Source organism: Vombatus ursinus, unplaced genomic scaffold, assembly GCF_900497805.2.
Source record: "Vombatus ursinus unplaced genomic scaffold, bare-nosed wombat genome assembly UNPS02014909.1, whole genome shotgun sequence".
NCBI lineage: Eukaryota > Metazoa > Chordata > Mammalia > Diprotodontia > Vombatidae > Vombatus > Vombatus ursinus.
In genome coordinates this window covers 12,358,540-12,385,765 of record NW_020954687.1, presented here as the reverse complement: position 1 = coordinate 12,385,765, position 27,226 = coordinate 12,358,540, and the positions used below count along the sequence as shown (strand labels likewise).

Here is a 27,226-nt window from a genome sequence, read left to right as displayed (position 1 = left end):
CTTCCTAGTTCCTCAGCTTTCTCATTTTCCCATGTCTTACTCCTCCACCCCACGCCAGTTACACACAGAGATTTGACACCTTTGACTGCCATCACCCACACTTATTCCACTTCCATCCCCCTATCTGATCACATACTGAGACCTTGCTTTATGTTTCATTGAAGAAATTCAGGCCATACACTGAGAGTTTCCTCTTCTCTACTCCTCATCATATTGCATCACTCAAAATGCCTTCCCCCACTATCTCTTTTATCCCATCTCACATGAAAAGGTTGGCTCTTCTCCTTGCCAAGACAACATCCTCTCTATACCCAAATGATTCTATTCTATCCTGTCTTCTCTAGAAAATTGCCCTCTCTTTTGTGCCCTCTCTTACTAATTTTCAATACCTACCTATTGTCTTCTTTCATGACGCCTACAAATATGCCCATGCCCCCCTCCCAGAAAAACCTTCTTCTCACCTGATCCATCCATTCCTCCTTGCCATTATTCTATATCTCTTCTCCCTTTCATGGCTACTTCTTGAGAAGGCTGGCTAAAATCAGTAGTTTTATTTCCTTTCCTCTCACTCTCCTCTTAATTCTGCAGTGTGGCTTCTGATCTCAATGTTCAATTGAAACTGCTCTCTCCAAAGTTACCAATAATCTCTTTTTTTAATTTTTTTTTTAGGCAATTGAGTTTAAGTGACTTGCCCAGGGTCACACAGCTAGTAAGTGTCAAGTGTTTGGTCTGAGGCCAGATTTGAGCTCAGGTTCTCCTGACTTCAGGGCCAGTGATCTATCTAATGCACCACCTAGCTACCCCCAATAATCTCTTAATTGCCAAATTGAATGGCCCTTTCTCAATCCCAAACTTTCTTGACCATTCTGCCACCTTTGATATTTTAAACAATTTTTTCTAGGTTTTCATGATGCTGCTTTCTTCTGGTTCTCCTCCCACATTTCTAACATCTCCTTCTCAGTCTGCTATGCTAGATTGTCATCCAGGTTATGTCCACTAACCAACGCTCTGATTCAGGCACTCTTCCCACTCTATACTGTTTTACTTGGTGATCCCATCAATTCCCATGGGTTCAGTTATCATATCTATGCAGCCTATTGTCAGATCCATTTATCTAATATTTATCTCCATCTCATTCCTGGCCTTCAGTGTTACATCTCCATCTGCCAATTGGACATCTCGAACTGGATGTCCTATAGACATCTTAAACTCAACATGTCCAAAGCTGAACTCATTATCTTTTCCCCCAAACCCTCCCCTTATCCTAACTTCTCTATTACTGTCAAGGGTACTTCCATCTTCCCACTCCCCCAGGCTCACAAACTAGGTGTTGTCTTTGACTCCTTATTCTCCCTCATCTTCCATATCCATCTGTGGCTAAATCCTGTCAATTCAACTTTCACAGCATCTCTGGTATACAACCTTTTCTCTCCTCTGAAACAGCCACTTCCCTGATGTAGGCCTTCATCATCTCATTCCTGGACCATTGCAATAGCCCACTGATTGCTCACTCTGCCTCAATTCTTTCCCCACTTGAATATATCCATCACTCAGCTATCAAAGTAATCTTCCTAAAGCCCAGATCTAACCATGTCACCTCCACCCCTATTCAAGAAACACCAATGGCTCCCTATTACTTCCAGGATAAGGCCTTCACCATCTAGTCCCTTCCTACCTTTCCAGTCTTTTTATACAGTACTCACCTCTATGTACCATCCAATAACTATGGCCTCCTTCATGTTTCTCATAAAAGGCACTCTATCTCCCAGTTTCAGAAATTTTCACTGGTCATTTCTCATGCTTAGAATGCTGTCCTTCCTCATCTCTGCCTCTTAATTTGTCTAGCTTCCTTCAAGTCTAAGCTAAAATTTTACCTTCTGTAAGAAACTTGTCCAGGCCCTCTTTAATATTAATACATTCCTTTTGAAATTATCTCTAAGTTATCTGATTATCAGATATGTGCCTTGTTTGTACATAGTTTATTGAATTTTGCCTCCCCCCCATTAGATTGTGAAATTCGTGAGGATATAGACTGTTTTTTTTCCTTTCTTTGTATCCCCAGTGTTTAGCATAGTGCCTGGCACAAGTGGGCATTTAATAAGTGCTTCTTGACTTGACTTGATAAACATAACTGCAGCCAAGGACAAGAAGGATAATCTGCAAATCATAGAAGAAGGTCACAGATAGCATGGCTATACAAAACAGTGAAATTCAATGGAAATAAAAATCAACCTATAAAAAATTGGCATGAGGTTCAACTAATCCAGATCATCGTAAGAGTATTTATAGATGAAACCAGAAGAATAACAAATAAACATAAAATAGAATGGATTTACCAATGTTACTGTATTGGCTTATTATCATAATCAATAACTGTAGACCTGCCAATGTGCTATCTGAGAAACTGGAAATGATATTCAAGAAAACTATGTTATATACAGCAGCTAGATTTGACCAGTCTTCTTTACAAAGAAGAAATCCGTGCAAAAGGAAACATGATTTTAAAGGCATTAAATAGAGAAATTTTTTAGCATGTATCAAAGAGGGAAAGATGCCAAAGAACAGCAAAAATCATAAATGTTTTTAACAAAGAAAAAGAAGAGGTAAGAATATAGAGCCTATAACTCTTTTCATCCTTATAAAATCTTTATGGGGATCACATACACACGTATGTATGTATGTATTATGTATGTCTATATGTGTGTATATCAAGAGTATTCTTAATAAAAATACAAAATTGGCTCATAGGTTTTGAATCCAGAATAGAATCTGCCTTTATTCTACAGATCAGGAAACTGAGGTACTGAGAGGATGAGTTGCTTGTCATATGCCACACATCTAACAGTAACAGAGGCAGGATTCAAACTTTAATATAATTCTCTCTCAAGAAAACAACCTGGGTTTCATGAATGATTTTCTACAGCAGACCACATTTTTACAGTCACATTACTAACATCTTAAAGTATACAATATTCTTTTGAATTTATTCCCTTTTGATTAAAAAAATGCAGACCTAAATGGCTCTTCTTTAATTCCCATATAACTGATAGTCCTGGGGCCACCAAAGCCCTGGGCTCACATGGACTTGTTCTGATCACAGAAGTCTCCTTAAGAAGTCATATTATTTTTTGACTCATTATGTCCCCACCTACAGTTTACTGTGGAAAAATCTATAAATATGGCTTTTATCTAGCTCATTCCATGTCTAAATTTCCACCAATGTAAGAGCATCTCCAGCTCACATAAAAGCACTGAAAATAACAAATGCATATAATGTAGCCTGTATTTTATCTTGCAATACAAATACAGAAAAGACAGACGGCATTTATGGTACCCTGTGTAAACAAACAAACAAACATATTTTCCTGTCTCTCTACTGGATTCTTCTTTTCCCTCAACATCCTAGGGTCTTTCTAACTCAATGTCACGCCAGGATTTCTACTCTTTTTAGAAGAGAACTGAATTTGGGGCAGCCACAGGAACAAAACCCTAACATTCTGATTTCCTCCATGTCCCTCCCAGACCAGTAGTGCCATCCTACAGTTTGGACTCTTCCCAGATGGGAATATACACTTTAGAGCCACTATAAAAGTGAAGCCTTCTTTCTTGTGTTGTCCAAAAAGCTCCCGGTAATATCAGGGAGCAAAGAATATGTTATCTGCTTCTCATATTGTAACATGTGCCTTATGTCTGTCGTGGAACCTAAAAGAAGAAAGTTATTGGGGATGGAAAACACATTGCATAAATTGTGTAGCCAAAAAGAATCCACATTGCTTCAAATTCAGGGTACCCTTTGCTATAAATATGCTCCTTCCAGTTTGGGAAATATTTATATGGTCATAAAACCTCAGAGTTCAAAGCCATGGAAAAGTAACATTTGTATCTCTAACACTGGCCTATCACACAATAATTAAGGGAGACCAGGCAGCCCTGCATTCCTTTCCTAAATTTGGAAGTGTGTCCAATTAACTTATTTTGCAGCTTTTAAGGACTGCTTAGCACTCTTACTTTCAATTTCATGAAAACAGTTATTATTTTTGGAACACCAGCAGACATAAACATTTAAAAAGCGTCATTGCTTCTCACCAGCCACCTTAGTCCGCGCTTAATAAGTCTAATGAAGTTTCTTCTTTAAGGTGAACTAAACACTCCATTTATGAACTGAATTTCAGAGCTTTAAAAGCCCAACTGATAGTCTCATCAAGCTGTTTTGGATTGTTCATTTTTTTCTTCCCGGAACTAATAAAAAGGTTTAAAGCAATTAGAGAATACTCTGTCCTCTAATATGTGTAATGTTAGACCTCAATCCATTAACATTACAGGCAGAAAAAAATTAAAAGCCTACTAATGACGTAATTGTTCAGAATCAAGCTTCAGAAACAAGTTCCCCTCTTTTGGGACTAGACTTTCCAATTAAAACAAGTAATTTTTCAAAATCAATACTAATAGAAGGTGAAGTCAAGTCTAAAAGGTGACAAAGTATAATAAATATGTTTGTTTTTATGTATTATGTGTTACCAGAAAAAATGGGTAATTACCTCTGTATTTCTTTGAGGCGGAAGGGCAAGGCAATTGGGGTTTAGTGGCTTGCCATGGGTCATACAGCTAGTAAGTGTCTGAGGCCCTATTTGAACTCAGATCCTCCTGACTCCAGGCCTATTCACTCTACACCCTCTGGCCCTACTCAAGAATTCATAATGTCTTAAATAGATAACTTATTTATTGAGAGGCAGCATAATACAGCGTGAATAACGCTGGCTTTTGTGTCAGTAGACCTGTGTTCAAATCGTGCTTCTTTTACTTCTTATCTGTATGACTATAGGTAGGTCAGTAATTTCTCTTGTTCTCATTTTTCTCTCCCATAAAACGAAGGAATTAAACTAAATGTCTTTAAAGTCTCCTCCAATTTTAAATCTGAGATCATATATCATTGATTTAGAATCTTTTCTCTTGGTGTAATTATTTTTGGTAACTTTCTAAAGTTACTAAACTTCACAATGTTCTCAGTACAATAGGTACAGCATCTGCTACTATGCCTGGCTTCAATTCCACAGAACAAGATGCCCCTCTCCACAATAAGCTCACCACTTTTAAACTCGTCACCATGCTGCTAACTCAAGCTTTGATTGATACCACCTCCCTCAGCCTCCTCTCTTTTCTGGTTGGAGGGCTAGAGGGCAGAGCACCAAATTCTTCCCAATGCCTTCCTCTACAGAGGGGAGAAACTGCACTCTCAGCTCATTCTACTTTGCATCTGTTGCTCTGCATGAATTCAGCTCTACAAACAAGATGTCCCAGGTGTTCCATCCCCCCCCCTCTTTCTGGCCTCCTTTTGTATGTGGTCTCCCCCTTTAGACTGCAAGCTCCTTGAGGACAAGGACTGTATTTCTTTTTTTATTAATTATATCCCCAGTGCTTAGCACAGTGTCTGGCACCTAGTTCATGCTTAAGAAATGTTTGTTGGATTGAATTAGGTAATTGATAACAAATATGACCAATATTTTTAAAAGTCCATCCACTTCATAAATTGCAAATCACAAATTACATCTACTCCTCTGCCAAGATCAATTTTGATAGATCTTTTTTTTTTTTAACCTGGGGCTTATAAGCAACACTTAATCTCTTCCCCAGTAAAACTATATAAGGCTGCTAAATGTGAAGACCATAGCTCTCTTCAGGTATTCCAAAGACCATCTTGGAGGATTAGTCTTGTTTTGTTTGGCCCTAGACAAACTAAGAGCAATAGGTGGGATCTACAGAGTCAAATTTTGGCTTGAGGTTAGGAAAACTTCCTAAAAATTAGAGCTTTTCAAGAGTAGAATAGGCTTCCTTGATCTTCAGTGGATTTCCATTCATTGGAGGTTTTCAAATAAGGGCTAGATAACCCCTCTTTGGTAAGTTATAATGAGGATTTCTTTCATCTATGGGCTGGAGTAGATGGCCTCAGGTCCCTTCTGACTCTCAATCTCTGTGATTCATATTTCTATTAATAGAACTACAAGAGGTCACTGTCCTCACACAGACGTTTCTTATATTACAAAAACCTGATTTGTAGTATCCCACCCATAATATAAAAACCTCTGGCCTGGGCACTGTAGGGGCAGTGGCAGGCTCCCTGGGGAATGTTAGAAGTATTTCAGTAGTGGCTATGGTTTCTTCTCTATACACACAGGGTGAGTAGCAGCCACACTAGCTGTGGTTCACAGTGGAATGGGGATATCAATATTTCCTGTGAATTGCAGGAAGTTACACACTCATATGTGGCTGCAAAATATCTCAGATATCATCTTTCTGATGAAGGCTTTTTTTTTTGGAGGGGGGGTTCTGTGCATACTTAAAGGGAACTCCCCTTGGCAAACCTGTGAAAGCCACAAAGCTTCAGCACTTCCAGTTTCTTTACAGAGCCTTGGTAGCACCTCCTCATGATGATAGGATCCTAGATTTAGAGCCTGAAAGGACCTCAGAAGCCATCTAGTTCCATCTCCTCATTTTACAGATAAGCCAGAGAAGCCAGAGAAGTTATGGGACTCACACAGGCAGCAAGTAGAGACATTGAACCCAGGTCCTCTAACACCAAATCTATTGTAAACAAAAATAGAGTGGGGTTCAATGAACGTAGACAAGACAGATTGGAAAATTCCAGGAAGACTGCAAAATTGGAATAGAAACAAGTCTGGTGGCAGACATAGGAGTACGTTTCCCTCCCCCCCCCAGGACCTGGGAGAGAAGAGCAGAAACTTGGCTCTTTCATGGGTCATTTTTCGTTCAGGAGGGTGTTTCCCTTGGAGAAAGAGACAGATGGGGTAAAGAGGGTCTTCAAGAGATGCTATGTGCTCTGGGCCATATTGGTATCTCTTCCCCAGCTGTTGAAAAGTCGGATAGTACACCAGGGAATAGAAGTCTAGCCAACTGGTGTATTAGAGAGGCCAGTATAAGGGTGTCTATTCCATTAAACTTAATGAAGAAGCTACAAGCTATAGCCCCGATCTTTGGCCTCTACCACAACAGGTCTCTAGACTAAAAGGCAAGCAATCTTGTTTATTTAGCTCCTGGGGAAATAAAAAGAAAATACTTCTCCCCTTTCTCCAACCACTTTCTCCTTCTAATTATGCTCTGCTGCCCCAGGTTTGAAGATCCAATAGGATATATACATAACACTGAGACAATAGAAATGAGATGTCAAAGAATTGGGTTAGGAAGTCAAGACTGTATCTTAGCAGAAACCCTATCTGTAAAAAATGTGTTATTTTCACTGCTGCTTCTTGGGCCACAGCCCCTATACCTAGTAACCTAGACTTCTCTTGTCACCACCACCCCAACTCACACCAGATCAGGTTTTCACTTCATATCAACTATTTTCACTGGATCAGATTGGCAAAGCCAACTAGAAAGGAAAACGGCATGCTGGAGGAGCTGTGAGGAAACAGGTACATTAATGCGGAGCTGGAATGGATGCAGTCATTCTGGAAAGCAGTTTGAAACTATTCTCTAAAAGGCACCAAGATGATACACTTTGATCAAGAAAGTAATACCACTACTAGGTCTATATCCCCCAAAGAAATCAAAGAAAGGGGAAAGCAACCCAAATGTACAAAATATTTATATCAACTCTTTCTGTGTGCTTGGTGGCAAAGTATTGGAAACTAAGAAGGCCTATAAAATGGGGAAAGACTAAATAAATTATTTATATGTTATGGATACTATTGTGCTATTAAAAAAAGTTATGGAAACTGCTTCAGAGATACCTAGGAAGATGTATATGAACCAGGACAGAGTGAACTGAGCAGAACTAGGAGAAAAGTTTCTATAGTAACAACATGGTAAAGACAAACAATTTTCAAAGACTTAAGAACTCTGTTCAATACAATGACCAAGCATTATTCCAGAGAACTCGAGATGAAGTATGTTGCTAACTTCCTACAGAATGAGATATATTTTTTGATGTGGCCAATGCAAGAATATGTTTTTGCTTAACTATGCATATTTATAGGGCAGCTAGTTGGTGCAATAGATAGAGAGCCAGACTTGGAGTCTGGAAGACTCATCTTCCTGAATTCAAATCTGGCCTCAAATACTTATTAGCTGTGTGACCCTGGACAAGTCACTTAACCCTGTTTGCCTCAGTTTCGTCATCTCTAAAATGAACTAGAGAAGGAAATAGCAAACCACTCCAGTATCTTTGCCAAGAAAACCCCAAATGGTGTGACAAAGAGTTGGACATGACTGAACAACAACGAAATGCATATTTGTAACAAGGGTCTTTGCTTTTCTTTTTGTTTTTAATTGGGGTCAGAAAAGTGGGAGAGAGAGAATAATTTTCTATTAATTGGAAAAAATCAAATTATATTTTTAAAAATATATATGAATAAAAGGGGACTGTTGTAAACCTCAGAAGATACTACTGTGGGACAGGAGAAGCATGTGGACTGTACTTTTGCAACAATATTATTTACTCATAAGTTCCTATAATGTTTTACTACAGAATGAAAAAATTTGTGATGTGATGGCTAATATTTTATTGGTACTCCTTCCTCCCCCCCCAATTTATCTAGGCTGGTACTCAGCTAACAGAGACAATGTTAATTTACCAACCCATACTGCTCAAACCTTTCTAACTTGATAAGATGTTCTAGAACTTGTATTATACTTGCATAGCCTTTTATCACTCAGGATCAGCTCTGCCTCATGACAAGGCATCAAAGTAGAAATCTAGACTAAATTCAATTTAATCATATTATGACTTAGGCTTTTCTGAGTTAGCTTAGGAGCCTAACCACCTTTTATAACACTAATCTCTTCCTCTTCATTGGCCTTTTCCTCTACCTATAAATATGCTCCTCTTCCCAGTTACAACAAAATTAATTTCCTTCCTCCTGACTGCCTCCTTAGACTCATCCAGTTCTTTCTCTGGAAGTGGATAGCAATTTGCTTCATAGGTCTTTTGTACTTGATTTCAGTATTTATGATACTCAGAATAACTTGGTCAATTCACAATTTTTCCTCTAACAATATTGCTATTATTATGCACAATGTTCCCTTGGTTCTTTTCATTTCACTCTTCATTATTTCATGCAAGTCTTTCCATGTTTTTCTAAAAGCAACCAGCTCACCATTTCTTACAGTGCAGTAGCATTCCACCACAATCATATACCCCAACTTGTTTCAATGGGCATCCCTCAATTTCTAGTTCTTTGCCACCACAAAGGGAGCTACTATAAGTAATTTAGAACATATAGGTTCTTTTTCTTTTGCCCTGATAACTTTAGGAAACAGACATATTAGTGGTATTGCTGGGTCAAAGGGCATATACAATTTTGTGACTCTTTGGACATAATTCCAGATTGCTCTAGCTATCAAACTTTTTGGGGAAAAATGTCTATATTTCCTGTTTCCATTTCTTCAGCATCCTCTGATTCCCTAAGTCCTTGTAATCTAGTTTATTCTTCACTTCTCCACTGAAACTACACTGTTGAAGGTAAATAATAACTTACTAAATTATTACCAAAACAAAAACATTTTCTCAGTCTTCATTTTCTTTGACCTCTTTTACACTAATAACCACTCCCTACCTCTGGATTCTTCTCTTGGATTCCACCTAACATGGTCCTGATTCTCTTCCTCTGTGTGTGTTTCTTTTATTAGTTCATTTTCTTTATTCTATCCTGTAATAATTATAATAATATCTAATTTTTATATAGCACTTTAATATTTGCAAAGCATTTTCATGTATTCTCATTTGGAAATTTTCCAAATTTCTCTTTTAGTCTTCCTCTTTCTACTCTCTCCTTTAGCACTTCCATCCACTCATATGTTTTCAACAATGTTCTCCCAAATCTTAATCTCCAGCCATGAACTTTCTCCTAGATTCCAGATTTCCACTTCCAACTGCCTTCTGGATATCTCTACCATCTTTCTGGCAGAATCTCAAACTCAACATGTTCAAACCTAAACTCAAAATTAATATTCCAGCTACCTCCACCCACCCCCTCTGCAAACCTGTTCCTCTTCTGACTTCTCCATATCCTTTAAAGGTACACTGGTCTACAAGATTTATATTCATCTTCATTTATGTCTCTCTTTTACCCTCCACCCACAACCAACTACAAGTCCTGTAATTCCACCTCTACAATATATCTCTCTCATTCATTACCTTTCTTAGACTATTGTCATAGTCTCTTAATTTTCTCCCTACTCTTCTCTGCTTAGAGAAATCCCCCCTCCCTCTGCCTGTGCCTCAACCCAGTCTGTAAAGTCCTATGCACTCTTCAAAATCCAACTGAAAAACCCCTATACTTTATCTGAGGCAAATGTCCATTGTAGCATTCTTTGATCTCCCTTAGTTATACATAATCCTCTCCTCTGAAGTTAAAAGTAAATTCTATGTCTCTTTGCAAGCCTCTTATGACACCTACTACCTTGAATTACTATTTCTGTGCATGTCCTATTATATTTTCCCATTTAGACTATAATCTCCTCATGGACAAAAAAAAATATGTTTTATGAATCTTCGTATGATCGAAGCAATATTTTCTCTGCTAACCTGTGAGCTGCTTTCTCCACAGAGCTGCTGGAGACTAGCTGTCTTTTTTACTGTGTTACCTTCTACTGTTTCTCTGCTGTATTAATGCTTTTATGAAGACTTTCTTTCCCCTCAGAGCTGATTCACAAGACAGGCCTTAGCCCAGGTATTTTTGGTTTCTTTTTTGAGTCTGACTATAACTGTATCCAGCTAGCCAAAAGCCTTAGGTCAATGCTATCATTTTAATGATCATTCCCTTATACCTACTTATTCTTTGGGTTGGGGCAAGAAAATTCCATTCAACTCCCATTGTGCCCCTAGCAACTATCATTGGGTCATGCAGATTACATTGGAATTTCACTTGAGCTAGACTAGAGAAGTCAGGTGGAACTGTTGACAGATGGGTCCTGTATTTTGCAATAGCACCCGAATCATTGCTCTCCCCACATCTGCATTCCACTCCCTAATGTATGTACTAGGTGCTCAATAGATGTATTTTGTCAAACAAATGAATGGAAAATGCATTATGAACTTCAAACAACCATCAGCTAAGCAAATTTTGGAAGCTCATTGGTTAATAGAGTCTGCCAATATTTAACAATGGATAAATACATAATACCTAAGCTATCTTCACTAACTATTTTTAAATGTTTTATTGATGCTTTAAAAAAACTCTTCTTGGTTACATACATACAACCTTTCCTTGTAACCAAGTACAGTTAAGCAAAACAAACACTTCATTGACTATTTGCTGCATTACAGTAGCTTCAGGTCAGGTGGTGACTTAAACTTTCTCGTAACATTTTCAATAATCTAAGTACATAATGTAAAAGCAAGCCTAATCCTCCATTTCATTGAAGCTACATATTTAGTGTGATTTGAGACATTCAGGAAAAGAGCCGCACTGCCAAGAGTACTTCATGCTGCTACAAAGGCATTCCTTTCTGTTAAAGCATTGTTTTTTTGTGAGTTAAAATGCAAGCAGTTACCTGGGAAACTTAATTCATTAGCGAATTCTGGAAATTAGCTTATCAGTTTCCTAGCAAAAAGTAAGAACCCAGAAATGAGATATAAGGGAGCTAAAGGAAAAAAAAAATGTGCTAATTAATAGAGGAGTATGATGGTGAGGAGAAGGCTGGAAAGAGCTGTGTGGCAGGTTGTCAAGGAAGGATTAGCTCAAAGGGCATGCTACAAGGGAGGACACAGAATAACCAGGAAACAGCCCAAAGATATTAAATGCTAGCACAGGGTGGGAGGTATCCAAAAACAGAGGGGAAAGGAACCAAGAAAGGGGAGAAAATAACACCAATTACATACTCTATCTACTTTAAATTTTTGCCTGAAGCCAAGTGTAAGATATTATCATCACCAAAGAGTTCAAGGTACTTACAGACATTGTTTCCAAAAGCTTTATGACTTCCTTGTAAGGAAAGGGGCAGCTATAGTTATTTCCATCATAAAGATAAGACTCCTAAGCAGATAGAGACTAAGCAATTTGACTAAGGTCATAATGAAAATAGCAATTTAGCTAGGAACAGAATGTAGTTCTCCTAATTCATAACGCAGTTCTGTAGTCAGTTTCTCCTCCCTGGATAAATAATAAAGACAGGTGAGAAGTTGGGGGGAAGGAGGTTGTTTGTTTTTATCATGCAGTGGTTCTTAATCTGGATTTCATGAACTTTAAAAATATATATATTGTAATAACTAGATTTCAATGTAATTGGTTTCCTTTGTAATACTATGTATTTTACTTTGTGTATCTAAAAACATTGTTCTAAGAAGGGGTCCATAGACTTCATCAGGGTGCCAAAAGGGTTCATACACAAAAAAAATGCTAAGAACCCCTGAACTAGAATGTGGGGTTCTCTAAGTGGCATCCAGAACCTCTGACCATCTTCTTTTCTAATTAAAGCCCTTCAGAGTCTAGCTCTAAACTTCCTTTTCATGAATTCACTTCATATTACTTCATTTCACCCACTCTACCGTCTTCCCAAACTGGGCTAAATGTTGGTCATTGAATTTAACACTCTACTTCCTGTATCAGCCAGGGCCTTTGCATTGGCTGTCCCTCATTTGGGGAATATACTCCCTTCTTCCCTTTGCCTCTTAGAATCCCTAATTTCCTCATCTCCTTTTAGGTGGTAATTTCTTAAAGTTAGCCTTCCCTCATCCTCCCAGCTGATGGTGGTGTCTCCCTCCCCAAATTATCCTGTACTGATTTGTCTATGTAAATTGTGTAAATACTAAATAAATACACTGAAGTATGTAAATTATATGTTGTATTTCTCCCTCCTCACCCCTCCTTGAGAGCAGGGACTGCTTCTTGTCTTTGTTTCCCCAACACCTAGCACAGTGTCTTGCACACAGTAGGTACTCTATAAATGCATCTTAGATTGTTGAATTAGGTTTCACATTAACATTTAGAATATGAAAAATAGGCATATTTTTGTTCCTGTCAATTAGTAGTTTACTCATTATGTTTGATGCAAATGAGACATTGCCACATTGTTGTTTCACTGGAAACACTGTCCTTCATCCAGGAGTGTGTTAATAAATGTTTAACAACCAGCTTTTGGGAGGAAATATATACATGACACACTTTTAAGTCGAATCTGTATTATTATTTTCTCCTTCGCTTTCTTAAGTCTAGGCCATCAACAAAAGTATAAATCCAAATTTGATTTGTAGCATTTGCTGAGCTGGCTCCAAGCCCCCTGTCTTCTTCCCATTTATTATGGTGGGCATTTGGATGTATGTATTTCAGAGGCAAAGGGGATAGGTACTTTCTTCACAATAACCTTTTGAAGTAGATAGTAAAAATTTATTATCAGTATTTTACAATGCAGTCAGCGGGCCAACAAGCATTTATTAAGCATTTACTATTTTCAGGCACTGTGCTAAGCACTGGGTATACAAAAAAAAAAAAAAGATAAAACCATGGCCCCTGCCCTTCCAGAGATTTTGTTCTAATGAGGGAAAACAATATAGAATTAACTAGGTGTATATAAGAGATATTTAGGTTAGATGGAAGGTAATCTGAAAGGGAAAGGCACTAGCAGCTGAGGGGACCAGGAAAGGCCTCCTATAAAAGGTGGAATTTGAGCTAAGTATAGGAGTCTAGAGAAACTAAAAGGTGGAGATGAGGAATCAAAACATTTAAAGCATGGAAGCCCTCCAGTGCAAAGGCATGGAAAGGAGTATCATGTTCAAGAAACAAACTGAAATGCTAGAAGGTAGTGACTTGCCCAAGGCTACATGGCAAGTAGTGGTTTCCAAACCAGGTATTCTGTCTCCGTAAAGTTGATCATCTTGTGATCAAACCATCAGCCTCATAGCCTATGAGCCTAAAAAGCCAGTTGTTACTATTCCAAAATCTGGTAGTGATTCAGATTAGGCAAGAAATCGCATTCAACTTCTGTCTCAATCATGCTCCAAGAATTCAAAGGTGTCCTACCATACAGGAATCCCTGTCCCTCAATCTAAGTAGTAACTGTGGGGATTTGGCTGTACTTGAGTAAACAAATGTCAAGAGTCAGTATGGTATAGTGCAAAAAATGCTCAACTTGGAATCAGGAGAATCTTTGATTTGAATCCAGCTTCTAATACTCATGAACTTTGATGTCTCAAACAAGTCACCTTACCAGTATGAATCACAGTGTCTTCAATTATAAAATATTGCAAAATGGCTATGGTATCTTCCCACCAATATTATTGTAAAGTTTAAAGGAGATGATGTGTGCAAACCACAAACAAATATCAACTGTTCCTAATCAGCTATTGCCACAGCCTCTTCATCAGCAAGCTTGCTTAGCTTAAAGTGAGCTTCCTCAAGGTAGCAACAATAATGATACAGCCAGTATTTATACAGCACTATAAGGTTTGCAAAGTGCTTTACAAATATTATCTCATTTCATCCTCAAAACAACCCTGGGAGATAGGTGTTATTATTATCTCTATTTTACAGATAAGGAAATTGTAGCAAAAGGAGATTGAGTGACTTGTCCAGGGCCACATAACTAGTTAAGTGTCTATGGTTGCTTTGAACTGGACTTCAGGCCCAGTACTCTATCCACTGTGCCATCTAGTTGCCTGTATAGAAACACTAGAAATGAGGATTTCCAAAAAGACATTTCCTGGAATCAGGATTTTGTACTGAGTAAAGCTGAGGAGAATAAGTCTCCGCTCACACATGGTATCAAATAGGGTGCTTATAATATGAATCAAGTGCCTCAGTAAAAGAGTTTATCAACAGATTCTGAAAATGCAAATTTTAACAAGTAAGGCAATAACAGAGCATGATGACTATTTCTGAGCGAGTCTGATGAGTGGGAAGCAGTGTGGAATTCACTGTCATTTCACAAGTTCATTTTATAAGAAGCAATTAATAGCTACCACAATACATGATAGAGAAGTGAAAGTTTTTGAGCTTCCTAAAATAGGCAGTATAAATTTGGGGCTAGAATTTTTTTTCTGTTTATTCATTTCTTCCATATATGGTCAAAGGCTAATATTCTAGCCTTTTCTTATTGAGGCATTCATAAAATAATACTTCAACAGATCTGAGATTCATTAATATCTCCAACAGGTTTAAATCCTATAAAATTTTAAAAATAAACCTAGAAGTTGGACCTCTATGTATTTGGCCAAAAATCTTTCCAGTAGGGGGCATGGTCATTTCAACAAGAACATGATCAAATTCTTGAGCTGCTAGACTTGTGCAATGTTTATTGCTTATTGTGTTTATTATCAACACAGGATGGAAAATCATGTGCCATTTTCAAATTAAGTAATCCAAATTGCCTAAAGTCTAGTTGCAAGAAGAAATAAAAGATACGATCAAATGAAACAGTTCTCTATTTAAGGGCAGTAATAAATGCTTTATTTTAATAAGTATCATCACTGCATAAATATATTTTACTGTAGATTCTGTGTATACTATATTAACTGTATTAACTATCAAAATTAAATACCACAATACTCTGACAATCTTTTCTAAATATTGTAATGGTCATAATCAATTTAATTATATTATAATTAGTTTGTGTAATTCCTAGAAAAAATTCACTTATGAAATTCTTGGAATATTTTAATACCTATAATTATGCATATCACATTTCCTAATCCTATTTGAACTACTGGCTTTCCATGAATTCCAGTTCAACTGTACCTTCCAGGACTCCAAACGCATACATAAAAGCTGGAATGGGGGAAGGAGCATATGAGAAAAGGGAGAAGAGATAGAGACACAGAAACCATTTTACAGCATTAGAAAAAGAAAACATGCATGTTCTTACTTCCCTAAGTTTCTGTGTGTGTATATCAAGAGATTGAAGGAAAAGACAAATTAAATAGCTGTGGGTCATATAACATTTCAGAATCAAGTGCCTTCTCATAACTGCAGAACAGCATTCTTCCATTGTTAAAATGGGTGAAGCTTCTGCCCTTGTGGTCCCTAGCCATGTATTTTCTCTATCCTTAGAGCTCCAGCTACTGGCAGATAAGCATAATTATAGTTCACTATGCCCAACTGCACTTAAATAGTCTAAAGAAAGGTGAGAAGGTTTGCAACTATGCCAATGCTTTGCTATAACTCTTAGAATCAGATTAGATTCCTGATAGGAAAACTATTTGGAATTATATAGAAAGCAAGGACTTGTGATTCATTGGCAAAAATATCCATTTGCCTTGCAAAGATAACACAGCTGATGCAATCTATCCTGTCACAGCTGTCATGATCCATTGTGTTCTTTTTTCAGTGTGTGTATCCTGGAGGTGGAGTATCCTGGCGGGGAGGAGATGGGGAAGTAAAAGGTACCTGAATATTCCACTGCACCATAAAGATGGTCTCTGCAGAAACAGAGTTAACTGTGTAGCACAGAGGATAGAACTCATCTGATGAGTGGGAAGTAGCTTAAATTTTTCTCAAATGAACATTGTGGCTTCGCAAGTTCATTTCATAGAAATCAATTAATTTCAACTATCAGGATGCATGACAGACAAGTGAAAGCTTTTGAGCTTCCTGAGAATAACCCTGCTAAATAGGATTATGCTAAATTCGGCAGGTGTTGAACTACTATTTGCAGAGAAATGCAAAGTATGGTATGGTGGAGGTTTTGAGGCTCTGAGACCTCAAAAACTTGAGAAAGGTAAAATATGGAATATTCAAATATAAAATATTTGTACATCCTAATCCTGCCAAATGTCAAATGTACAGGAAAAATTTACTTTGTACTCCTATACTCCTAAAAATAACATGGTTCAGTGGTTCCCAAAGTTTCCTCAGATCCAGAATGAGCCTCGGTCTCACTGTATCAGTTCTGGAAGTGATCCAGGGTAATAAACATAGTATAATGGAATGAATCCTAAACTTAAAGACCTGGGTTTGAGACCTGGATCTGCTACTTATTAGTTAAGTGGCCTTGGATAAGTCACTTCGCCCCATGTGAACCTCAGTTTATCTGCAAAAGGAAGGCAGAACTGCATGCTCTCTTCAGTCACTTCTAGCTTTAACATTCTGTTCCACCAAAACACACATGAGCAAACACTTCCAACATACCTCAGAGCCAAAATCCCCTACATCCTTCTACAGAATAATATGTTGGAGATGGGAGGGGAGAGGAGGGGAACCATGAGCAGGGGATGGATAAAAATAAATCAATCAATAATCTGTCATTGTTGCTTAGGTGTGTCCAATTCTTCATGACTCCCTTTGGGGTTTTCTTGGCAAAGATATTGGAGCAGTTTGCTATTTCCTTCTCCAGATCATTTTACAGATGAAGAAACTGAAGTTAGCAGGGTTAAGTAAGTTGCCCAGGGTCACACAGCTAGTAAATGTCTGAGGCTGGATTTGAAGACTCAGGTCTTCCTGACTGCTCTATCCACTTCACCACCTAGCTGTCCTAATTTAATAAACATCTATTTAACACCTACTCTTTAACCAAAGTACTGCTTAACAAATGGTAGGTACTCAGCACTAAGCGAATACCAAAAGAGGCAAAAGGCAGTCCCTGCCCTCAAAGACTTTAAAATCGAACAGGATGGAATAAAGAGAGGTGATCAGAGACTAGTGAGGAGGAGGCTTCATCCTTAGGGTCTGTGATCAAACTGAACTAGCTCTGGAGTCTGAAGACCTGGATTCAAAACCTAACTCTGACTACCTGTGCAACCTTGCAAATCATAACCTCCCTGGATCTCATTTTCAACATCTATAAAATAGTGGGTTGATCTCTAGATAACCTCTGAGATCCCTTTCAGCTCTAGATCTATGAAATCTAAATTTCAATTACCGTATTCTGATAAACTAACACTTTCCCCGCCCCCTCCTTCCTCCTACTTTTTTGTTTGAACAATTCCTGTTTCCAAACATTGTCTTACGTTGGCTGGTCAAACTCGAGTTTCTTGCTATGGTTCTCCTTCGTGTACACGTTAAAAGCGGCACTTCCTCTTCCCGATTAGAACAGGTTTTCCCCTAAAACAAGTTGGACACAATCCTAAATGGGAGCCCTGCAGAGAGGGTCAAGGTGGGAGGTCATTCAGCATAACTGCAGTCACCAGGCTGCCTTGATACGAAAGTTATGAGGACATCTTGAAGGCCTTCCTAGGTCAGTTCCTTAAACAGACGTAAAGGAACTGACCTGGGAGCAGGAAAGCGTCCGGCTGAGACCTGAGTTAGACTAAAGTAGCTCAGAGTCAATCTGGCCGCAGTCAGCCACAGCAGGGTTCCTAACACCCTTTGAGAGAGGTAAGACAATTTTCAATGAAACTCTCAAACTTCGGGTGAGACGAGTTTGGGGTTCTAAGTACTGAATGCTCCGAAACTAATCAGTCTCAGAAACTAATTTACTAGGCTCTGAGACAATTAATTAAACAAAGATTTACTTTTTAAAAAAAGCCTACTGACAGTTCACAAATTAAAGCAATTTTCTCATTTTTAAATGAGCTTCACTTTTCAATTAAAATACACAATGGATTGAGATGTACCAGGGCAGAGATGCTGAAGCACTGATTTCAAACACGATTTGCATGAGGTGTCTTTTGGCTCATAGGGTGAGGGGGTGGAAGGAAGAGGGGGAGTATGCCGAGTCGTGCCCCTACGTCTCTCCCCTTTCTTCCTGTACCAAGAACAGACGTCGGGCTCCGCGGTACTATACGCGGATCCCTTTCTTTCCATTCTCGGTGGCTCCAGGCTCTTCTGCTGCGCCTCGCAGCGCCCGTGGAAAAGGTTAGCAGCCGGAGCCACACAGTGAGAGATCTCTATCTGTTCTCCTCTTCCCCACCCCCGACCCCCCCGACACTCCTTTAAGGTTTCCAGCCCCGTTTTGGCACCACTGCGCATGAACTCGAAGGGAGCACTCACGTCAGCACTGTCCTCAGTTCAAGCCCCAGCCAAGGGTGGCGGGGACACCAGAGGTGGGCGCTGACATTTCTTTTGTTCCCCTGCCTGCCCAGCAAATCCTCGCTGCCCGGGGGCGGAGTCGAAACTGGCCGCCCTCGCCTTCCCCATCCTCCGCGTCTTATAAAGCCACGGCAGCTCCAGGACGAGTCTGAAGACGCGACTGCCGTCTACTAGCCCAGTCCGTGGATCTGTATCATGCAAAGTGCTATGTTCCTGGCTTTCCAACCCAACTTCGGCTCCATGGAGAAAAGTGCCAGCGGCTACCCAAAGGGCGAAGAGAAGAGAGAAAAGATGAAGCGGACGATGTAAGCACCTCTCCCACTGACTCCCCATTCCCATTTCTTCTCCTTCTATGGGATTTCTTGAAAGAGACACTGCTAGACGTCAGGAAGCTTTTCCTCTGTTTGGAAAAGCATAGTAAGAGATCACATTGTAATAGGTAATTTCTTGTAAAAAGTCTCATCCTCCTTGATAGGAGACTAGGGTAAAGTTGTAGAGGTTTGCAACTTTATTTTTGACGGTTTTAGGGGGTGTCTTGTTTTATTATTTAAGCCAAGAAGAAAAAGTTGGGATGCATTTAATGCACGAACATTGCTCGATTTTTAAAAGAGGAAATCATACTCCCTCCACCTCGTTAAAGAAAAATAAAAGTAACCCGAGAATCCTGTCTTACCGAGTTCCAAGCCTTTTTATCTTTATTTTATCTCCGCAAATCGGTAGCTCTGCCCGACTTCTTTCTTGTTTCTTGGATAGGATGTCCTTGTTCATGCGACAGGTGCTGGGTTTAGGCATTTACTTGCTAAATGAAGAGCAAATTAAAATCACTAAGTTATTAAGTTAGGAGACCTACTTCTTTGGTTTCTCTCTTCTTAGAAAGTATTAAAAAGCTTTTGTTTGCCTTTTGTTTGAAAGGAGGAGTTTAGAATTGCTTTTGAGAACTGTTGCACAAACTTTCCACGTAGGGTTTTATCCAAAGCCTTCAATATTTTTGGGAGTAAGGAGGAAACTAATTAGACTGCTCTGACTCATTTCAGTGTCACTGAAGCAGATTTCACCAGACGACTGAAAATGGCCCAGAGTTGTCATAGCGTTGCAGAAACTAAAATTTCACACTGCCCGAAAGGAAAACTTGTTTCATTCACCATTTTTAGGATGACTTAAAGTTTCTCAATCATTGAAGCAACCTTACCTTGCTTACTTAATGAGCCAGTAAAACTAAAAGCCATGTTCAGATCATTCAAGATAAGCTTAAACATTATTAGTACAATTGGAATAGAAAATATATGGAATATATGGAATAAAAAAGGCCAGAAAGGTTCATTTCACTACGGTGCTTAGCTCTTTTTTTTTTTTTTTATTTTGGAAAGGTCGTATTCGCCTTTCTGTTGCTTAAGATTCTACTTCTGGCATTAAAAGAACTACTTGGCAAAATGTGGGCAGCTATAAAGATTAAGCATCATCACTCACTGAATATAATTGTTTCCTTTCAGCATAAAAGACTGGAAGACCCGTTTAAGCTACTTCGTGCAAAACTCTTCTACACCTGGGAAACCTAAAGCCAACAAGAAAGGCAAACAGCAAGCTTTTATTAGGTAAGTTAGAGATCTCAAACTTAACCATAGAGTTTCATCTAATATACATTTTGCCTTTTCTTTGAAGCAGGAGAAATTCAATTTTTTTAAAATATATGCACTCATTTTTGCAGACCTTCTCCTGAAGAAGCACTGCTGTGGTCAGAAACTTTTGATGAGCTTCTTGCCAACAAATGTAAGTGAAAATATCAAATTTAATCAGAAGTGATTTTAAAGACTAGATAGCTGAATCTATGGATTATAAACTAGATTGATTTATTGTTAGAAGCTGAACAATAGCAAGCGTTTTCCAATGTCAAGTCCTATAACATAAGTAAGGTTTTGATTAGTTTTTTTTTTTCTTTTTCCCTCACTTATGAGGCAACTCTGGCCTTTGAGCATGCAAACAAATGTCCTTATGTTCAGGTTGTTGTGTTGTTGGGTTTTTTTTTTTTTTAATAATCAATAGAATTGTGTGTGTTGTTTGGATTCAGTAAAATATTCTCAGGTGGGAAGGAAGAGAGTGAGGATCAGCCTGATGCATTACAAATGCATTTGTTCACAGTTAAGGCTGAGTCAACTTTTCCATTGCAAACAATGTTTTCCAAGGGCTTAGTTCGAAGATGATTTATGATTACCTTGACAGTGTAGCTTTTATATACTTGAATGTGCTCTGGAATGGCAGTGTGCCAACCTTAAGAAATTTACCTACTGGCATTTAAACTCTGAAAACTAGAGCTTTGCAAGTTTGAATAAATTCTGGCAAGTTGCCGTAACATAGAAAGTCATGTATTCAAGTCTAGGTTTGTTTAAAAGATAAATACCAGGAAAGAATATAAAACATTCTTTTATTTTAATAAGTCCTGCACATTTCCCTCCTTCTCTCTAGATGGTCTTGCTGCATTTAGGGCTTTTTTAAAGTCTGAATTTTGCGAAGAAAACATAGAATTCTGGCTGGCCTGTGAAGACTTCAAGAAAACCAAGTCTCCCCAGAAGTTGACCTCAAAGGCCCGGAAAATTTATACTGACTTCATAGAAAAGGAGGCTCCAAAAGAGGTAATAATCCCTCATCTTGGCAAAATTTTAAATACTTCAAGTTCTTAGCAGAATTCCAGTGAAAAGAAAGGCAATTTTTTTTAAGGCAGTTGGGGTTAAATGACTTGCCCAGGGTCACACAGCTAGTAAGTGTCAAGTATCTGGTCAGAGTTCGGATTTGAACTCAGGTCCTCCTGACTCCAGGCCTGGCCGGATGCTTTATCCACTGTGCCACCTAGCTGTCCCGAAGGGCAAATATTTGTTTGTTTTGATGGGACAAAGTTTCTCTTTTTATCCCACCATAACTTTCCATATTTTCCCCCAATATTAGCTTTAAAGTATTAGAGCATGGTCGTTGATATTTTTCATGACAAATATTAGCTGCAGCATCATTATAGCATTTTGAAATGTACTAACTGCTTTCCCTATAACAGCCTCTCTTGAACTGGTCATTCAAATGTTATCCCCAGTTTTTACAAATAATGAAACTGGTTCTGAGAGGTTGTGACTGACCCACAGTCACCAAGCTAGGAAGTATCAGAGCTGAACTATTCTGGATTCATGCCTAGTATTTTACGGTATCATTCTGAAATTAGTTATTCAATATTAAGTTGATGTGCTGAAACTTAACCATTGTCCATTGTCCGTTCCTATTTCAGATAAATATCGACTTTCAAACTAAAACCATGATTGCTCAGAATATTGAAGAGGCTACAACCGGCTGCTTCACTACAGCCCAGAAAAGAGTCTACAGTTTGATGGAAAACAATTCCTACCCCAGATTTTTGGAGTCTGAATTTTATCAGGACTTGTGTAGAAAGCCACAGATTACTAGAGAGCCTCAGGCTACATGAATGAGCATGGGAAATGAAGTAGAGCAACAGAAAGAACATTGGACTTTTTCTTGCTAAGGAGGAAGGCCTGTGGCCCATGAAACCTAAAAAAAAAAAACTGATGGTCTAAAAGACAAGCATCAAATTGAGCCTGGTTATTCAGGAAACATCACACAGAAATATTAACTCTGCAAGTTGAATTGCATCAAATGAATAACAGTGACAGTAATGGCATAGGAGAAGATATGTTTCTGATTGTCTTGCAAGTGTGTATAGAAGACAGTGAATCCATTGTCTAAGTGCTGTGTATTTTTAATTCACACCGGAGAAAATGATTATTCCACAGCAGATGTAAGACTATTCTTCTGAAAGAGTTGGGTTTTTTTGGGGGGGGAGGTTTGTTTTTTTTGTTTTTGTTTTTGTTTTTGTTTTTTTTTAATCAAATAGACCTGGGGGAGATCCAAAAAGCCTTGATTAAATGGCTACACATCTCTTCCTAAACTAGTCCATGTTACCACTAAGTGTCTGATTGAATGGTTTACTATGTACAGAGGTATGCAAGTCCATATGACCCAGTCATTTGTGTTACTGTCCCTCATCATGGAGAGAAAGAAGTGGTCTGTGTACGTGTTGTCGTATGTTGCAGGTTAAGGTTGTGTAGAACACTACCACATTCGTGAATGCTAAAAAAAAAAAAAAAAAAGTCTTGAAGGCAGCTAAACTTCAATGAAGTGGTCTTTGAATACTTGTTTTTAATAAATTTATTTTGATATTTATGACTGTTTTCTCTATTCCTTCCACCTGTCTCCCTTTGGGGGTGTCCTTTATTCTTTTGAACCAAAGACCTAGTGTCTACTAGGACTCATAAAGATCAAAAAAGTCTAGAAGACCCAAAGGAATAAATGAATCTAAGCATATGACTTCATCCTAGAATGAAAGCTCCCTCCATTAATACACATGAACAACTTAATAGTCTTAGAAAGTTGCCTAGGACATTGGAAGGCTAAGTAATTTACCTGTGTTCCCCTGTTCATATAGTATATACCAGCAGAAAGACTTGAACCCAGTTTTTCCTAACTCCAAAGTAACCCTCCATCCACTCTGCTGTGATGCTTCTCTCTTTGCATGTGTTTGTTGTAGTTCAACGGTGACCATGGACAATGTTTGAAGTTTCACAACTGTTAACTGAGAACAGATAGTGCTGTTTGCCCCCTGGGGCACTAATAAAAGTGTATATGGGCAAGGAAAATATCCTTAGTATTTTTCATCCCAACTTGAGCAGGAAATGAACTCATCAGCTAAGTTAAATTTTGCAAACTGACATGCGACACAAATTTTAATATTTTAAAACCATTAAATTTAAGATGAAGCATAAAAAAGCCAAAATATTTGAAGTTTCTGAACAATCAAGCACTTATGAAATGGCTATGTCAGGCACTGTTACATGTTAGGGATAGAAAGATAAAATGAGTCAGTTCCTGCCCTCAAGGAGTTTACATTTTATCAGGGAAGATAACATGTACACATATAAGCACATAAAACATTTACAAAATATATGTAAGATAGTTGATGGGAAGAGCCACCAGCATCTGAGGGCATCAGCAAAGGCCTCCTCAGGTAGAAAGAAGGCAACCTTTGGACTGTCTGATGGAGTCAGGCTCCCTTTTATAACAGACCCATGATTCAATTAGTGTTGTGAGCAACAGGTGAAGAAACTTCCCTTGACTACTGGACATCAGCACCTGGTTTGTCACTTAAGGAATAGCCTGGGACCATAGAGAGATTCAGTGACTTGTCCAGTGTCACACAGCCTGTATATGTCAGCAGCAGGACTTAAACCCAGTTTTTTCCTGTCCCCAAGGTTAGCTATCTGTTATACTTTAGATGCCTTCCCTGGCAGACTTGTTTTTAATATTTGCAAAAGAATACTGGCTTTTTTTTCCTCAGAAAGTCTGTGATGAATATTTGTAAAAGGCCCAGATTGCAAAAACACCATTTGGAATTATTAGGGGAGGGGAAAAGGGGGAAAAGGGAGGAAGGATATCAGACCTGTGATTGCATCAGTGTGGGGAGTTCCTGGAAATTCTGCTAGTGCAGATCAGCATTTTGTCTGTAGTTTAGGGTGTTAAGAAGTTGCCTGGGGACACAGAGGAGTTAAGTGGCATGTTAGCAATCATGTGATATATGGGACAAGCAGGGCTTGAAATCAGTTCTTCCTGACTTCTGCTCTGCCCTCCTAACTCACTATACCCCACTGCAAGTCAATTAGGAAAATGAATGGTTCTTAGGAGTAAGAGCTGGAAATAAACTCTGAGAGCATATAGTGTAGCTCCCTTTGTTTTACAAATAGAGAAACAAGTCCAGAAGTGACTTACCCAAGATAAGTAAGTAGCTCTCTGGCTCTATTTCCAGCCCTCTTTCTACTATTCTGCATTATACAGATAACTTCCAACATCAATCTTCCTCTGCTCATAAAGCCTACTTACTTAGGTGCACCGCCCACTTCAGACTCACAACTGAACTCATCTCCATGCCCTAAACCTGCTTCTCATTTAATGTTCCTCTTTCTTTTTACAGTATTACCATCTTCCCAGGGTGGAAGCCTTTAGAGTCACCTTTGACTCTTCTCTCTCTCTTGATCAGCTTCCAAGTCCTAATAATTATATTGCCAAAATATATCTCCCATCCTCTCCTTCATTGACACTGTCAACACCATCACTTTTAGAGGTAGAGAACCTGAGGCCTCGAAGCCTTATGTAGCCGTCTAGGTCCTCAAGTGTCACCCATTGACTGATAAGGGCCGCACTTGAGGACCTAGAGGGCCACATGTGGCCTTGAAGCCTCAGGTTCCCCACCCCTGATTAGGCCCTGATTACTTTTTGCCCTGACTATTGTAAAAGATATTATCAAAGCTTTTCTCTCTAGTCTTTGCCTTCTCCAAAGAATCCTTACCACAAATGAAAAAAAATTTTCTTCCTAAAAGCACATATCTGACCATGTCATATCCCTGTTCAAAAACCTCCTGTGACCCACAATTTTAGGGTCAAATACAAACTACTTATACAGTACTGGTATATTTAAGTTAAGTCCCAACCTCCCTTGCTAGTTTTCACACATATTCATACAATGTATGCTGAAGCCAATAAATTACTGTGTCTGCACTAAAAAAAAAAAAAAAATCACATCACCCTTCATAAAACCTTGTCTACTCTGTTTTTTGACCTCCTGCATCCATGATTTCATTGACGTAAAAAAGTCCAAGTGAGGGAATTATCTCCATAAATGAAGACTGTCACCTACTCTTCAATTTATATTCTTTGAGCATGGGTTCTTAACATGGGGGTCTGTTAATCTTTAATTTTTTTTATTAATGTATTTCAATCTAATTGGTTTGCTTTGTAATCCTCTGTATTTTACTTTGTGCATTTAAAAACATTATTCAAAGAAAGGATCCATAGGCTTCACCACAGTCAAAGGAGTCAAGACACAAAAAAAGGTTAAGAACCCTGTCTTAGAGAGCTGCTGGGGCACTGAGAGGTCAAGTAATTTGCCCAGAGTCACATAGCTAGCAAATGCCAGAGGCAGAACTTTCACTTTCTGCTTCTAAGAACAGTTCTCAAGGCACTGTAACATACTTGCCTTTTTTCTTGCTCATACTTGATGTATAATCATTTTCTGGTGAATTAAACATAATTCAATTACTTCATTGCAATTTCTCCTAAAGGAATTTACAAATATGCACCTAGAGATTACACAGAAATAATAGTACTATTCCACATTATGCTGATCTAGTTAAGGAAAAGGCAGGTGAGATGCACAACTATTAAAAACGTATAAGCTGTCAAACCAATCTTGTTTGTTTTAATTGACAATATTTCAAGAAAAGAAACCTCTCCAATATAATGTTTATACCCTGATTTTGGCAGATGGATCTCTTGAAAAAAAAACACTCAAAGTCTGGCCTAAATCAGACATATAACTCAAGAATCATACTTGTCCATTTAATTAGAATGAATTACACTAACACCACTTTAGAATCAAACTAGCTCCAGTTAACAGTGACTTTTATCCACTAGGATACCTAATCAGGGTTGGGGAACCTGAGGCTTCAAGGCCACATGTGGCCCTCTAGGTACTCAAGTGCGGCCCTTATCAGTCAATGGGCGACACTTGAGGACCTAGATGGCCACATAAGGCTTTGAGGCCTCAGGTTCTCTACCTCTAAAAGTGATGGTGTTGACAGTGTCAGTGAAGGAGAGGATGGGAGATATATTTTGGCAATATAACTATTAGGACTTGGAAGTCTAACCATGGGTACAAGTCTAACCTTGTACCCAGCAGGAAATGCTACTCTGAAACAGAATTATTGCTTTAAGAAATGAGCACACAGGATTTACATAATCTTGCTTGATTAGGAAAAAGTGTGGGAAATTAAAGCTGTTTCCATAGTTAATTTTTAGCAAAACAGAAAAGCATCTACCACTGCATGTAGAAATGGAAAGGCAAAAAAAAAAAATCTCTGCTTTAAAAACCTTTGTAGGTCCTCATTCCTTTCACAGCTGGTAAAGAAGTATTTTTTCTACTTTCATCACGGATATGATCAGGAGCAATAGCAGACAAAATAAGTTGCTACAACAGAGAACAAATAAAAAATTCATTGCCTGTGATTTTTTTTCCAAGAACTGATAAAAGCATCAAATTTTCAGATAGTGTTTTCTACTGTTCTTTAGTGCCACTCACAGGACAAACTGGAATAGAGTTAAAATTAGCAACTACATGCTTCCACAAATAAATATTCCTTAACGTGCCAGTTTCCCAGAGCATTTAGGATATAGGTTAATTACCATAACCCATTAATTTTTACTAATTTCCC

The 27,226-nt window shown here is 38.5% G+C and overlaps 1 protein-coding gene across 1 annotated transcript; it reads left to right on the top strand.

Annotated features, from left to right (window-relative positions):
- Positions 1-18,977: 18,977 nt before the first annotated feature.
- On the top strand, positions 18,978-23,069 carry RGS2 (regulator of G protein signaling 2). The gene is made up of 5 exons (XM_027843363.1): positions 18,978-19,219; positions 20,405-20,506; positions 20,620-20,681; positions 21,375-21,541; positions 22,180-23,069. Exons 1-5 carry the CDS (start codon positions 19,110-19,112, stop codon positions 22,372-22,374), a joined length of 636 nt encoding a protein of 211 aa, XP_027699164.1. The 5' UTR covers positions 18,978-19,109; the 3' UTR covers positions 22,375-23,069.
- The last annotated feature ends 4,157 nt before the right edge of the window (positions 23,070-27,226 follow it).

Coding starts and splice junctions, on each gene's coding strand:
- RGS2 (XM_027843363.1), top strand. CDS start 19,110: ATGCAAAGTGCTATGTTCCTGGCTTTCCAACCCAACTTCGGCTCCATG. Junction 19,220..20,404: donor GAAAAGATGAAGCGGACGAT/GTAAGCACCTCT, acceptor GTTTCCTTTCAG/CATAAAAGACTGGAAGACCC. Junction 21,542..22,179: donor AAAAGGAGGCTCCAAAAGAG/GTAATAATCCCT, acceptor TTCCTATTTCAG/ATAAATATCGACTTTCAAAC.